At 36.9% G+C, this 16,136-nt stretch overlaps 1 protein-coding gene across 5 annotated transcripts; it reads right to left on the bottom strand.

Moving 5' to 3' along the window:
- Nucleotides 1–1,957: 1,957 nt before the first annotated feature.
- LOC108675622 (beta-1,4-mannosyl-glycoprotein 4-beta-N-acetylglucosaminyltransferase) lies at nucleotides 1,958–15,485 on the bottom strand. 5 transcript variants are annotated; one of them, XM_047885085.1, is made up of 5 exons: nucleotides 15,464–15,485; nucleotides 7,113–7,283; nucleotides 2,948–4,278; nucleotides 2,523–2,639; nucleotides 1,958–2,366 (listed from the first exon to the last, which is right to left on the bottom strand). In XM_047885085.1, exons 2-5 carry the CDS (start codon nucleotides 7,188–7,190, stop codon nucleotides 2,192–2,194), a joined length of 1,701 nt encoding a protein of 566 aa, XP_047741041.1. In that variant the 5' UTR covers nucleotides 7,191–7,283; nucleotides 15,464–15,485; the 3' UTR covers nucleotides 1,958–2,191. The 5 variants fall into 5 exon arrangements, with proteins under 5 accessions (XP_047741041.1, XP_018019138.1, XP_047741039.1 ...); XM_018163649.1 differs by having other exon boundaries at nucleotides 15,454–15,471; XM_047885083.1 differs by lacking the exon at nucleotides 15,464–15,485 and adding an exon at nucleotides 15,022–15,052.
- Nucleotides 15,486–16,136: the final 651 nt, after the last annotated feature.

The following is a 16,136-nucleotide window of genomic DNA, read 5'->3' as shown; positions in this document are numbered from 1 at the left end:
ATGCGTCAAATGAAATGTTTAATACGAAACAGTCATAGTTACAATTAATTTAAAAACACAAGTGCAAACACAATAACAATACCGTATATTGAAATACTGAAACGTATATACCGTATCGTACCGTACCGTATACCGTACCGTATATACCGTACCGTATATACGTATTGAAACGTATATACCGTATCGTTGAAATGAAATTTCCTAAAGATACCAGAGCAGGAATGTAAAGTCATATCACCACGCACCTGCCAGAACACTAGTAAATAGTACCATTACTAATACTAGTTTAACAATTAAACTGGCCCAAATGGCACGAACCTAAAATGCCACTTATAACAATGCATTCAAATATCATGCTTCTGACATCCATGTTCCTCCCAAAGGACAACATGGATATCAATATATATACATGTTATCCATATCCATGATATATATCCAATATATATATCCATGTATCAATATATATATAGTACAACAAAATTTATGAAGGATATAAATATTGTTCCGAAAAATTCATTGCGTTTAGCATGTGATGATGGAGTTACACATCACCTACGCAGAGCACGTCGTAAGGCACGAGAAGGATTCTTTATACACAAGTCCTACGAGTATCAAAAATAGGATAAGTAACAACCGCGAAACGTCTTTCAAAAAAATGTCCGTGTGAATTAATGCCTATTTATTAGACTAGGGTAACATTCATACAAACATTACGTCTCCCACAAGGCACACTTTAGGTACAGATTGGAAATTCAAATTTTTCTCATTTAAACTTCTTATATATAGATTACAATAATTGTAACACTAAACTTTTTCAGTTTAAACCGTTCCTAAATAATTCGGCATCCTTAATACTCAAAAGTTCACGAAATACATAAAAAAAAGAAACAGCACACGAAATTAGGAAGGCACACGTGTCACTATCACACAAGCATATCGTAATAACTCGGTAATATATACCGATTACTAAATCATCGATATATATAAGGCCTCATTAAATAGAAACATTATGGAACGGAACATCAACTTCCTAACCTATGTAAGCAAAAATTATTCAAGTGTTTAGAAATACTGAGGATAAATAAGAAAACTGCCCTTATGAGTGGCAACAGCGAATAATGTAAGATAAACTTTACCGTATCGCTAAATATATCCCATATTCACGGGCAGCTTAAGAAACAAGTAGGTATATTTCTTGTCTCCTATGATACGATAATGTTAATGGCCGTTTTATAGTGGCATTTTTGCTTAAACAACATAAGGGACTTATTTTAAATAATTATACATTTGATTATTTAATTAATGCGTCTCACGGTTTTAGAAGATTTTTAGCTGATTTTGCCAAACAAACATACATATATCAAGCACGAATAAACTCAACCCATAGCAGCACAGGGCTCTTGTTAAGGAGCTCAGCAGGTTAAATGTTCAACACTTTATGCAATTAATCATCCAATCTCTAGGTGATATTAATCATCACTCTCTCGGTGCCTTTTAATAATCTACGATTGGAATCGTGAAAATGCAGGACAGCAAGAATCTAGGATAGATCGAACCAAAAAACACTATTACATACGTTTCACAGTTTTTCCCAGTTTTGCGGATAAAAGTACTATCAAATAACTGCTAAATATGCATAAAAATCGAAATAATATATAATAATACAAACCGGTACTCACTTTCAATGCCAAGCACACATTTGATATTGACTTCAATCTTTACACAGCTCATAGAAAATATTAAACGATCCTTCAACAGGTCATGAAAAATATCAAACGATCCTTCAACAGCTCATGAAAAATATCAAACGATACTTCAACAGCTCTTGAAAAATATCAAACGATCCTTCAACAGGTCATGAAAAATATCAAACGATCCTTTAACAGCTCATGAAAAATATCAAACGATACTTCAACAGCTCTTGAAAAATATCAAACGATCCTTCAACAGTAAAATATCAAACGATACTTCAACAGCTCATGAAAAATATCAAACGATACTTCAACAGCTCATGGCATATATCAAACGACCCTTCAACAGCTCATGGAACATATCGAACGGCCCTGGGTTCACCTGCTAGTCAACCCATGACATAAAGACGAGACTAACTGTTCGTCTTTTGTTTCTCTTAAGCTACAGATCACAGAGTTGAACTAATCACAGCGAAGTGGTTGTCTAATTCTCACTTCAGCTACTGTCTCGTCAAGAGATCGTCAATAAAGGCGGAGGAATTGGGGAATGTTTCCCTCTGCGCAGGATGGATCAGGATGGACTGGAAACGCGTGGCATGCTTAAGTAGAAAAGGTGGAGCGTAAAAAACTTCATCAGGTGGAACCAACTTCGTGTTGTGCGACCCGTCGAACCATCTGGGAATGAATTTCAATATCACTATAATTATTATTCTTCGGCTGACATAAACTAAGGTACCCATAAAATTGTTAATTACTAAACAGCTTTTAGATCAAAATTTACAGACTAAGAACTGGATGGTAATTTCAACAAATATCTCACAGTTCACGCACCCGCCATATTTGATGAGGTCGGCAAGGTAGGCGAGGTCATGTTTCTCGGGGTAGTCCCCCCACCGAGGCTTGTCACCAGCCTGGGCCGAGTCCAGCTTTAGCACTATCCCCTCGGGGCTGTAAATGAACGAAATGTTCAAAATGCACAGTAAAATATTAAAAATCGAAAAAACTTTACATGTGAATAACTTTAAAGGGAAGCCATAAACGACAAGCTTTCTTCAAGACTAAATAACAAAAATTTATTTTTCAGTAAATAATTTAAATAATTTCAATAATTAATATAAGTAATAAAAATCAATGAAATCCTTAAAGTCGACAATTAAAACATCTCGACCGTTATAATTCAGGGACACCCTAGAGATGTAAGAATTAAAGCCGTGAATCCAACGATTGGCGACATTAGTTTATGCTGTTTAGCTAACCTGAAGCACCAAGAGCAGTGCCAGCCGCAGTAATGGTCCACTCCTCCAGCCGTCCACAAATTCACCAGCCCTGGATACTGCCTGTTATACGCAGCAAGAAGCTCAGATTTTGCGTTCGTTAATCTGCCGCGAATCATAAATGGATCATTTTCAAGCACCTTCGTAACGAGTCCCATCGTGGCCACGGCGCTGACAGTGGTGGTGAGTTCTTTCCTGTTATTCAAAAGCCGCGTTACGGCATTTTCAGCAGCCAAGTTTTTGAAGAAGAAACCGTAAATGGACCATCTTAAGGCCAGGGCCACGGGCTCTGTGTATCCGTCGTAGAGCTTGAGGAACATCACCACTTCTCTTGAGGGCATTTCGTCAGCGTCGTTCAAGATGAAAAGATCGTCATCGCGGATTCCAGATATCCGAGGGATGCCCATTTTGCCCATGTAGACCCTCAAATATTGATCAGCGTACCAGTTGTCTGTCTTACCGCGCGTGGGAAAGAAACCTACAAAAACATGTAAAATTTGGTGATGAAATTCCCGCAAAAATCCATCTTCTAACTTTTGCTTGATGTACAGTTTCTTAGGATCCCCGTGAGCAGAATAATTCGACTCAGCTAGCAGAAATAGATCGACGGCGCCAGCCAGATCGTTGACCCGAGCTTCGAGTAAAGCGACTTCGTTGAGAAGTGGCAGCCCGTTAATGACCCTCCTCGGTACCTGTCTTCTTTTAAGGTTGTCATGGTTGTTTGTTTGGCCGTAAGGGCTGTTCCAAATGGCATCTGGAAGACCACAATCAGCGCCGTAATATCTTTGCTTGCATAAACAAGAGCTGGCGTTAACTATCGTTTTCATTTTTTCCAGATCTGTTCCTTCACCATAGCATATCAGTTTGGGAGACATCGTAACGAAGTACTGGTTGTTATCGTCTTTCAAAGTGTAGGTTTGTTCATTGTTGAATATCATTTTGCTTCTATTTTCTAGATGGAAGTCGGTAGTGTTTTCTGATACGGACGCTGGCGCTGCGCTCGGCTCCCTGTTCTTATTTGCAAGTTTATCCTCGTCAGCCATGTGCCGTGCTGGCAAGTTGTTTTTGCTGGTTACATCAACGAGAGTTAAAGTTGACATCAAATCCAGCTTGTGTGAACCAGTGTCACCTTCTGAAGCTGTTTTATATGTGGATGATTTGTGATCATATTCTTTCTCATTTGAATCATGGTCAAGTTGGTCAACTCTTGAGGCGTCGAAAGCTACTAATGGAGAATTACGTTGTAATTTTTCGATAACTTCAGGCAGGTAATGCTCGCCGTAGAGATGAAAGAACAACAGCCCCAGCAACACCTAGAATAGTGGCATGATTGACATAAGAATTCAGACAACAGAGAACAAAATTTCGATAAAATTTTTTGGACCGGTAATCTGGGTAACGAATTCTGACTGGACGTAGTACGTACGGTACCGTAGTAAAAAATCATATCAATTTTTGTGATCCTAAAAAATGACACTCAGATTAATAATTTGATCACAAAAAAAAATTCGTGGTAACAAGTTGAAACACGAGTTGTACGGTACTTGATTTCATAACATTTTTCATGCAGGAATCACCAAGTTTAATGCGAATAGGCTTATATTTACAGGGTGCTCAAGATGAATCAACATTAATATATATATTCTGATATCAAATTTTCATTCATTGTTTGATAATTTTATTTTACAATATTGAATTACTTATTGCGTCCTGATGTCAGTTTGTATTAACAGGTTATTTTTCTAAATCAGGCCGATTGCCTAACTACAATATTGTGAGAAACATGAAATATATTTTATTTACACCAATAACAATTTTATGCGTCAGTCATTCAGTGAAAAAAGACTTCATTCGACGTTTTGGACTAGACTTCAACTAATTTAAATTTTCAGTTTTAATTAATTAATTAATTAACCCGACTTATTACAGCTGAAATGCACTGACTCATGCTGTATATTATTAATTTATGATTAGAAATGTTAGCAGTCATCTAAAAGTAGCTTGTACGTCTTACGTACGTTTCACGACCTAGGTATATATTTGTTGGTACTATTTAATGGTAATGCAACTAATTTTACTTTTATTGTTGCATTTCACAATTAACAATCCGCATGAAAATCAAAATGCGGAAACGGAAACATCGCCATTAATCTAAACCGGATAAATTTACATACGACGGATAAATTACACCCTCTTCTGTAATTATCCGAAGATTAAGCTTTCATCTTGTCATATATTTCGGTTTTCTCCAATCAACAGAAAATAGAAAACGAGAAAATCAAAGGAAGCGGTAGAATGATTGTCTGCTCAGATATACCGTTGCTTTTGTAGCGGAATGCAATTTAGAAATGCGAGACATTGTCAAGACGCATAGCATAGCAAATAGCCAATTGTCCAAACATAAGTCAGACAATAAAAAAAGCGTATTGATCAAGTGCAAGGCAGAATGCAAATGAAAAGATTTCCGGGATTAATCAGCCCATTAACATGGTAATAAACGATGCTTCAAGCATGATTTGAACCGAAGAAGATTACTTCGTTGCTTGAATGTCACCGTGACTTCTGTTAAGGTGACTGGAGTGTACACATAGCGAGAGGACAATGCATTAGGATCAGCATGAGGAAAATACATTGAATAGAAAGAACTGAAGAGAACGAATACAATAAAGATGTCGGGAATGGAAGCAGAAAAAAAATTCGGGCAGTACCTGCTTTGTGATAAATTGCATGCTCTTTAAATTGGGTAAGTAAGATGATGCAAATGCAGAAAATAGTGAAACATGTACTCTTTCTTGGTCAGAGGAATTAAGTCAGAGATTGAAGTTGAAAGTTTGTGTTTCTAAAGTTTGCAAGATTGAGCAATCGTCAGCAATTGGGATGTCAAACTTTTGTGGTTTACGCAAAGGCCATATACTATTAGCCCTTAGTCCATTTATTATTTCTTATTTCGTCGTCAATATATGATGACTGATTTTTCTTTATAGTGTATAGAACAGAAACAACCGAGGTAAGAATTCTGATCAACTCAATATAGATTTAGACATAATTGTGGATTTATGCAAGAACGCATTTAAACTTTTAGAACTGTCATGCAATTTATTGGAAAGGGAAGCAATATGGAACAAGAATATAATTCAAACTTTCATCGTGCAAAATTACAAGCCATTAGCCGTGAACTGTTCAAGTTTTGAATGAGGAGACAGAATCGTTGATCACTTGAAAAGTTCTTGTACAACAAAAATGAATCGAAACCTTGCAGAAAGACTTTTGCTTCCGATGAACGCTTAAAGTTCCCATAATCAAAAATATCTGAGTACCTCGGTGACCATGTAACGATGTCGTACTATTCAAATGATGAATATTAATGATAGTGATGTTTATATTAAGTTGTTTTTCTGAACATCAAGAAACTTTACTTAATTTGATGGAGGCACCTTTCAATAAATTTCATAAACTGATTGATACATAATGAGGATTTAAATAAATGCTAAATATACGAATATATAAAACTGTGTTGAGCAATCAATTTTATCAAATTGAACCGCATTAAAATTTCGTACAGTATATCCATATATGCATCAGTTATCATATGGCAAGGTACTTTGGAGAGAATAAAATTTTTTCTGATAACCTAGCGATCCAAAGCTCTATTAATTAAAGTAAAACCATTAATCAGGAAGAGGTTTTCATTACAAACACATCAACAGATAACACAATACAATAAATATTTTCAGTTGAATTAAAAAAGTAGATCACTCATTTATGATTATTACAACAAGAGGCCATTGAATAAAATAGTTCGATCATTAAAAATACAAAGTCTCACATTTAAAAGGCTTTTAGTATACTTTCAGGAACATGATGAGTTCAGAGAACTATAGAACATAAGTTACAATTATTTCATTGATTCACCCTAATTGAGAAAGATATCCTGAAACATCCACCTTAACTGGACACATCGACAGGAATGAAATTTTGGACAACAAAATAAATCCGATCAACTTTAAACGAAGATACGTCTTTTCAAAGTAGATGAAAGATAATGCGGCTTTGTAATTGTAACTACACTAACTTGGTCAACAAATACTTATTAAAAGTATGAATTTGCTTGTAGCATCACCGTCGCGCACCAAGATATACTTCTCACCTGCACAACGACGAAGATGACGAGTTCTCTTCGAGGACATCCTCGTCTGAAGCGACCGATTACCGCAAGTGGGCTCATTGAATCTGCCCACTTGTGTTGATACTAAATGAAGCACTGAACTGACGAGCTTTAGTTCAAGCATCGGCTTCTGTTCATCCTGACACCATTGCTCTGAGAAGTCAAAATGAACATCAGCAAATAAAATGATTCAAAATTCAGAGAAAATTATGGATTTTAACTTCAAATGGTCGAAAAATTTGTGACTATTTTTTGTTTCCCCGACATGTCGGAAATAAACACTAGGATTTAGTCAAATATGTGTTGCAAGAATGATCACACACTCGCATTGTCTCGCATAAAAATTTATTCGTAAAAATCTCAATCACTTTTTAAATAGAGAGGCAATTCCATCCCTTTTAGTTTGAGGTGCAGCTCAATAAAATATGCATCTTTTATAAGGAAAAATCATTGCTATAAAAAATGTAATATGTAATTATAAAAAAAACGTTTCCGCCTCCATTTGAGGCATTACCGGTACCGCAATCGCTAACGTCGCGATTATCATTCGACTGAGGTAAAATCGTGATCATATACAAGTCAGGCGTCCATATAACGACAATCCACTCCCTTCGATGGCGAAGAAGTAACTTCCTTCCATCGAGAACGACAAATTCGTCTATAGATATCCACGCTAGTTGACAATTGTCCATCGTTGTACATTAACTGACGTACCTATTATAAGCGGAGCATACAAATGACTGTTAGAAAATGTTTCGAAGATTGAAATAAACATATTTAGCAGTCATATATATCGCGTCTACGCCATCGATACCGAGCTTAAGAGGAATATATGGAAGACTATTTTCAAAACTGCGTCACTCGAGGCTTCTACCCCAATCGAGTGACTAAAATCGATCACTTTCCGCATGAATTTGCCTGGAGTCCCTGTGATAGGAAAGTATGTGTTTCTGCATAATTTTTCTACCTATAAAACTGTTAAAAAAGATAAGTTCAATGAGATCGTCACATACGTTATGCAGCCGCATAAGGCGTCACAGAAATCAAGTAACCGATGCGTGACAACGCGTACTCTGTCGGTCTTAAGAGTGTAGTAGACCGAGAAGCATTAATAGGCCCCAGAAGAAAATGCAGTGTCTTGATGACAAAGGCTGTCCGCTTATAGGCATGATCCATCTCATTTTAAGACAAGGACATTTATTCAGTCATGATGATACTTAAACTAAAACAGACCTTGTTACTGTTAAAATTTAGTAGCGCACAACAATAATGCATAAACTAAGGCAAATAAAGTAAAACAACACAATAATTAACTCAAACTAACAGGACAGTTTCTTGTAACTTCACGTTCCCGACAAAGTGCCGGCACCCACACCACCACGAGCTACTCGTAAGCTACAATAAAATTGTAATATACGATAAGATAAGTCATATCGTGTCTCGATAAGATAAATCATGTCGTGTCCTTAGTTCGAAGACAGTAGAATTGAAAGGCATACGACAACTAATAGGTGAAAAAAAAAAATGTTGGTAATGAATTAGTTCACATCAGACAGAATTTGTAGATTGAATCAAGTGGATAGCTATGTAATCTCATGTGATCTCCTGTATGCTTTTGATCAATGTTAGATTATCATAAATCGCTATGAATAAGAATATCGAGAAAATACTGTACAGATGAGAACCTGCACGAAGATGACGAGGCGGAATTGAACCGTTATACGCAGCACAATTGCGGTCCCTAAATCGTTCGAGCAGCTTTACCTGAGTGGAAGAGTTACATTATAGGTCAGTGGAACTCAATAGAACATCGTTCATTTGTGTAGGGACAATGAAGTAATTATCTATAGAAATTGGATCAGGCAAGCGTTGTGTGATTGTGTTGTAAACGGTGTAAAGGAGCTATATAGTGGACGGCACAATGAAAGTAAGGAGATGGCTGATATATAGTAAAGCATAAGTTGCATAACACACGTTGTCTACGAACAAATTAATCATCATAAATGTTATTCCGAACAAAAAACGTGATAACTGAATATTAAATTTTTACATGTATATTTTAGTCTAATATCTACACAAATATTCTCGTTTTTCTATGGAGCTCACCACGCTTGTATTTATCTGACTGAGTACGTAAATTTAACAGGATCCCGTAACAGCAAAGGAGGGATGTCGTTTGCGCAAATCACTGTTTATTGATATTTCGAGTGATCAGGTCGTATGAAAGGTTACTCCTGTCATCGCAGCATCATATTGATACGTCTGCATTCTTCAAATGTTATCTCAAATAACACTAGCCTCAAGTAACAACAAGGTCCAGAGAGTCGTTTTGGGGGCATGTACGCTCGTTTGCTTGCTCGCGTGTTTACTTTACGTTTCTGAAATTTCGACCTGGCATAGTTTACAATTTTTGGACTCTCAGCACTCGCCTTTTTCTGAAACTTTTTATTTCACCAATCTTGAACCTGCTGCAAGTCCTGATATTTTTTACACTGACGAATCAGTTACCTATAGTTAGAAAAATCTGTTGGGAGCTCCACCGGCAACTAGCTACAAGTGGAATTAGACAAGCCGGCAGCTAAAAATAAAATGAAAGCTAGAAATTTATTTGGTTGAAGCCCGAAGGTGTGTTTTTACCTGAATAGAACTGTAGAGAACTTCGTTCGAAATTATTACGTGATGCCAAACATTTATTTATAAGGTATATTAAACCAGGTTAATAAACACAACTGATTCAGCCTATGTAAATAAGTAGACGATCAAGAATTTTTCAATAAATGATAAATGGCATCTCGTGCAAGGCGGCATTAATAAAAGCACTACACAAGAGTACTTGAATTGATTCTTCGCATGAAATTCTGGTCAGGCGCTGACATGCAAGGTTCCTAGCCCAGTAATGTATACAGCTTCTGAATTTAGGGGAGCTCGAGTTGCGCAAGTACAATTTTAAGATTCTAGTCAATGCAAGCCTTCGAGATAACTTCCATAAGCCATGCTCCTCCTCAGTCGATCGTTGGTAAACCTGATCATGTCGTGCTCTGATGAGTTTGATCTGAAATTTACCCAATTTCTCCAATTATCTACCGCTTACGAACGTACCCCCTTCTGTCGAAATTATATTTTCTAGGTTATTTTATTCTTTAGTAGCCAAACCCAACTCAGTCAGTTACGGTATATCTCACGGTACCCGTAGAATGTAGACTAGCCGTTAGTATATTATACACGTAATAATTCTGTGAAAACTTTCGCAACACTTTATAGTAGGCATAACTGAGTCGGCGACACGTTGTGTGCTGATGCAGCTTTTAGGTAAGAAAATTTAATTCTATGAGCAATAAAACAAATGCAGTAACAATAATTGAATCGTGCACTGTTAGAAAAATGACCGTTAACGGTATTACCGGCGTTTCAGTGGCCGGTCAGCACGTGAAAAGAAACACCGTTTCACCGTTTTTATTCCAATTTAACACCAGAAATCCGTAAAACATCTGATACAAACGGCGAAACAGTTTATTTTCACGGGGCGACCGGCCACTAGGATGCCGGTGGGACCGTTTTTTCACCGTTTTTTCTAACAGTGATGCTACCAACGATTATACTGCACTAGCCACTAGCACTAACATAAGATGAATTTCATTTAAAATATAATTGTTCACTAAACACAAATTACGGTAACCAATATTGAATTATAGTGACTACTGACCACTCTTGATCGCATTACAGTGACGACAGTTTAATAAAATAAACGGCGGTAGATATAAATGTATCAAAGACAAAGATTTTGACAATGATTTAAAAGCATCGACTATGATAGAAGGATATCGAAAATGATTGCAGTATATCGAAGATGATTGAATGTATCGACAATTATTGAAGGCTATCGACACCGATTGAACTCCAGAAACAGCGACCGAGTGGCACAGACAATCGCATTAAATAGATTGAAAACAGAAGACTATTTTATTGCATTAAAATGAATGAACATTAATTGTGACCGACGTGTTGAACACTGTTGCCCGGTTACTAAGCAACAGTTTACAATTATTAGCAACAGTTTACAATTATTAGAAACAGTTTACAATTATTAGCAACAGTTTACAATTATTAGCAACAGTTTACAATTATTAGCAACAGTTTACAATTATTAGCAACAGTTTACAATTCTATGAAAATTATTTTGATTACTGAATTTCTAGCATATTGAATAGTTTCAGTTGTTCACCTTTGCTCGAATTTAGGTTTATTTTGAAATAGTTTATAAATTTTATTAATTTATTTCTTATAGTACTTCGGTATCGATTTTCAGGAATCAGCTACAAACCACAGCCAAAACACCACTCATATCTTCACATTCCTCCTCGACTCAAGGAATCAAATGAACATCATTTACACGACGATTAACATCATTTACACGACGATTAAATCGTACTAAAATTTCATAAAACAATAACGCATTAATATCTTTACTTTTTAAAGCCTCTCGAGTAACTTTTAGAAGTATTTGCCGCTATGAAGATAACATAGATGCATCCCCTTTGGAAAAAAAGTTAAAATATTATTAAGTTTTATTTTAACACTGGTCACTAGTTTGTTTATAGAATAACATTTGTGATTGATGATACATGTTTTAATTCCAGGAAATTCGCATCATTATTCATATTTTATTACATTCAATGCTGCCAAACGGTGACTTTCTATAGCACGCTACCGACAATCGAGCTATACATGTTAACTAACACAAAGTAAATAGAACCATTCAATGAATACTTTTTATAACAGCTACGCATAGACATCACATAATTAGGTACTCATTGTGTTGTCTATGCTTAGCCGATCTTGACCGATCTATTGATAACTTATCCATCAAATTATATAGAGATTTGACCCAGAACTCGAATCATTAACAAAAACCCGCGGAAACGCTTTCACGAAGAGCAAATTAATGAAGTTCGTGATATGATCGAATACTTTACTATCGGATACTGCTTCTGAATACTGTAGTATCGAATACTGCACTATGGAATACTGTACTATCGAACACTGCTTATAAATGCTGTACTATCGAATAGTACTGTACTACCGAATACTGTACTATCGAACACTGTACTATCGAACACTGTACTATCGAACACTGTACCATCGAACACTGTACTACTGTACTATCGAACACTGTACTATCGAACACTGTACTATCGAACACTGTACTATCGAACACTGTACTACCGAATACTGTTTCTAACAATTCAGTTGTGCTCCAGCCTCCAGGCGACTTTGAATTCACTTGAGCTCCACCGCACGTGGAGGCGGTAGCAGTGCTCAGCACTCGTAAAAATTAAAATGTCATACTGTCCAAATACTGACGCTTTCTGCACGTAGAACTAATGCACCCTGTTGCTGTGCTAAACTGGGGTGCTAAGATTCCCACGATTTACGATTTAGCAACAAGTACACCGACTATTTGGACAAATTATCACTCATTCCTTTGAGTGGAGGCAACGCAGCACCTGCGGGGACGTGCCGATCCTGTAGCTAAGCCGAAGTTACCAGCGTAACTAACTTTATGAACTAATTTGAACCAACAGGTGTTGCGGAAAGGACACACCTGTGCTCACCACTGAAAAAGTGGTGCTCAAATTGTTCACCACTGAAACGTGACTGGAGACTGAAGAGGTCATACTAAGAGCAATGATTTACCACGGCACTGGTATGACATGCGGTGAGGATTCGAGTTCTAAAATTAGGTTCAGAAAGGTAACCTCGGGACTTTTCTCTTCGTATCTTAAACACGTAATAGAATAGGCCATAGAGGCAAATAAATTGCAGTATATACTGCTTAGGAGAAGCGCTTCAATGAATCAAATGATGCTTTCAAAAATAAATCTTCAATGTTTAAGCCACATGCAACACCGCATGTGACGCCTGCACTATCACTCTAGTGGTCCGAGCCGATTTAGTCACTAGTTGTACATGTGAGCATGACCCCGATATTAAACATGTTTCGCTGACCTGACAAACCAATTCGTGACGTCCCGGCACAAAATCGGTACAAACTACAATCGATGCGAAAAATGTAGGAGCATTTAGCACAAAATTACCACGATTGGCTTAGGCTGCGGTGCTGTCGTTGGTCTAGTGCTCACGTTGTCATCTGTCCCGCATGAGTTCATGATAACAATTTCGAGACAGTGGACGGATGTGACGGACATTATCTGTCTTTGGTCGAGCTTCGTCGAGAGTGAAGTGTTGCACCACCGTAGCCTTTAACATAAGTTAGAAGAGCACGTGACCAACTGTTAACCCTTAGCCTACGGATATATTTACCGTCGTCATCAATGCTATTCGTGAATAAAGGCCTGGAACCGAGAGGTTCCGTCGGTCCACAAAGCGTTAAATAACACATGCCGTCCCGCAGTGCGTGAAGAGGCAAGTTGCTCAGCGTGACGCCGAGCAAACTTAGCTACAGAGCTTTATTATCAAACGACACCTGGATAAATTCTATTCGCCTTAGGGACTTACCGTAATGTGTATTGTATTGTGCACGCAGTGCTCATCATTCTTAGGCTATGTCATCCTCATTCGCGAATACAAGCAAATTTAATTAAATATCCCTCTGTAATCACAACCTTTGAAATTTAGCACCAGTTCATTTCTGCATGCCCCATTCACACGGAGTGAAAAACTATAAGTTACTAAATCCATTGATCATTGCTTTAGTTATACGGCGGAGAAGTGCTGAGGAATAAGTAACACTCACTATTCATTCACATTGAGAATCTGCGTATGATGCAATGAAATTACTATCTAGAGCTCTAAACATTTCGTTGTTTGAAATACTCAGTGGGTCAAGCAACAATACATCGTAATCTCAACTGTCTTACGGTATGCAGAGCAAATCCTTTCCACTAACTCCTAACTAACGCGTGTATGGATGAAAACATTCGAAGCAAGTTCCAGTTCTCATTTATCAAATGCAATGAAACCCTTCCGTAATAGACAGCTTTGACAAACTCTCATGCACGATTCGACCTATCGAAAGTTTTAGAAATACCGGTATTGTCTAGATGAACATGAGGTTTGAATGTGTAAGCTATTCGAACCATAATGGCTACCGTAAATGATTCAAATTTTAATCTCTTCTTCCCTAATTTTTTATGCAACACAGTACCGTCTGGCGCCGAAACGCGGTTGCAATTTGCATATTTAATGCGAAATAGGAAGGATGACTATGCACATGATCATGAACGAATATTCGACAACCGACAAACCTGGTAAAACAATCGGACACGAAATTACGGAACTGCGTTAGTATGGACGTACAGCACAGAACCCGATCCCAGCTGCCTCGTATAGTAGGACTAAATTATCTCGATGATAATCAGTTTATCAAACACTGTCAGTTATCTGTCTGACTATGCCAGACATTTCTCCTAGCAACTCTGAGAGTCACATATTGATAGTGACCATAAAGAGTCTGATAATCAATCTATCACAATAGTGGATTGTTCCAAAAATTATTGAATTGTTATGGACTACACATCCTGATCCTAACGTTTTTGAGATTACTGCGGTTAGTGCGGTAGGTAGGTACCTCTTATACAGGCTTACAGGGTCATAATAAATGAATAAAATTTGGAAAATTTGAGTATATTACGGTGCTGCACGACTATCTCCGTAACTATTTTAATATAAACCTCAGATATAGATTTAAAGAATGAATGCAAAAATATAGCAAAACGTTTAATCAAAATTTAAAAAGTATCCGAAATTTCTACCAAACTAGGTTTCACGTACGACACTGCAATGTTTCTATTTAGTTCTGAAAAAGGATAACATCGTTTTTGACAGGTTTATGAGGACTTGTATGAAGAACAATACTAGAATATATACTCACAAAAGGCATTGGAAATGGCATTCGTAGATGGATTACAAAAACGAGGTTATGCTATCATTGCTATGCGACGCAAACGCAAGTTCGATTGAATACGTCGAATAGTCTGAACTCTGAAGACACACACTATTTTACAGTTCGCGTTATACAACACATTCAAAATTACAATGAAAAATAAACAAATAGGTACTTTACCAGACACAAAGAATGAGTAAGAGTTTTATACACAAAAATAATCTAGGCTAACTCATCATGTAGCACCGTTAAAAATTGTTGAAGAATAACTTTACGTGTTGGTGAATACGAAGTGAGAGTGAAATGGTATGTTCTAATATATATTTTTTTATTAATAATATGTACATTTGTCAGTTTTGAAATGTAAAAATACATTTGGGAATCTTCCCACAAGAGGCAGCATCCGCTTGAGCTACCGACCTTCACTCACAACATCCGACGACTGACTGGAGGCTTGTGAGTTGTGACCATAGAAACCTGCGGTTTGACTAGCAGCAAAATAACTGTTCCAGCACTCAGTGCGTCTATAAAAAGACAGGCAGAAGACTAGGTCCCGGCACCGCAACTGGCGCTCTCCGGTTCTATTTTCAGCACTATCAATTTTGATACAATATAATTTATTTCTTGGTTTTTATTTGAGAATGCCTAATTTTCCACTCCTAAAGTAAATAACATTTTTTCGGTGAGCACCCTTACGTGTTCACATTGAAGTGACAGCTTGTTCTATATGTAAAATTTTATGCTGATGTTCATCAAATAAAATTATTACCAGCTCTAGCTGATTGTCTAATTGTTATTCAGATCCTTGAAAGCAATGGATTTTTGTTTCGTCTGCTCGACTAAAATCGCAACTTGAAACATCATTGATAAATGCTACCATTACGAATTTTTTTTTTCATTTAATAAGTTTGATAACGATAAATATGAGGTTTGTAGGAGAGTAACTTTGTAAATAATTAAAAAATTGCTGGCCCACATAAATTATTCTAAGTTCGCGCCGTATGGGTTTTTTGTTACGAAAAAAAATATGTAGAACTGCCGGTACATGGTTTCAAACGATATATTTATTCCAAAGTTATGAAGGAGAACGAGCCCCTGATCAT

Source organism: Hyalella azteca, unplaced genomic scaffold (genome assembly GCF_000764305.2).
Source record: "Hyalella azteca isolate HAZT.00-mixed unplaced genomic scaffold, Hazt_2.0.2 contig16892, whole genome shotgun sequence".
NCBI classification, from domain to species: Eukaryota; Metazoa; Arthropoda; class Malacostraca; order Amphipoda; family Hyalellidae; genus Hyalella; species Hyalella azteca.
Note: the sequence above shows the minus strand (reverse complement) of the source record. Positions and strands in the feature narration are given on the sequence as shown.

Excerpts from the sequence above, each read along its gene's own strand:
- LOC108675622 (XM_047885085.1), bottom strand. The coding sequence starts at position 7,190 with ATGAGCCCACTTGCGGTAATCGGTCGCTTCAGACGAGGATGTCCTCGA. Across the intron at positions 4,279-7,112 it reads TCATCTTCGTCGTTGTGCAG|GTGTTGCTGGGGCTGTTGTT; the intron begins GTGAGAAGTATA and ends CCACTATTCTAG. Across the intron at positions 2,367-2,522 it reads GACCTCATCAAATATGGCGG|ATGGTTCGACGGGTCGCACA; the intron begins GTGCGTGAACTG and ends ATTCATTCCCAG.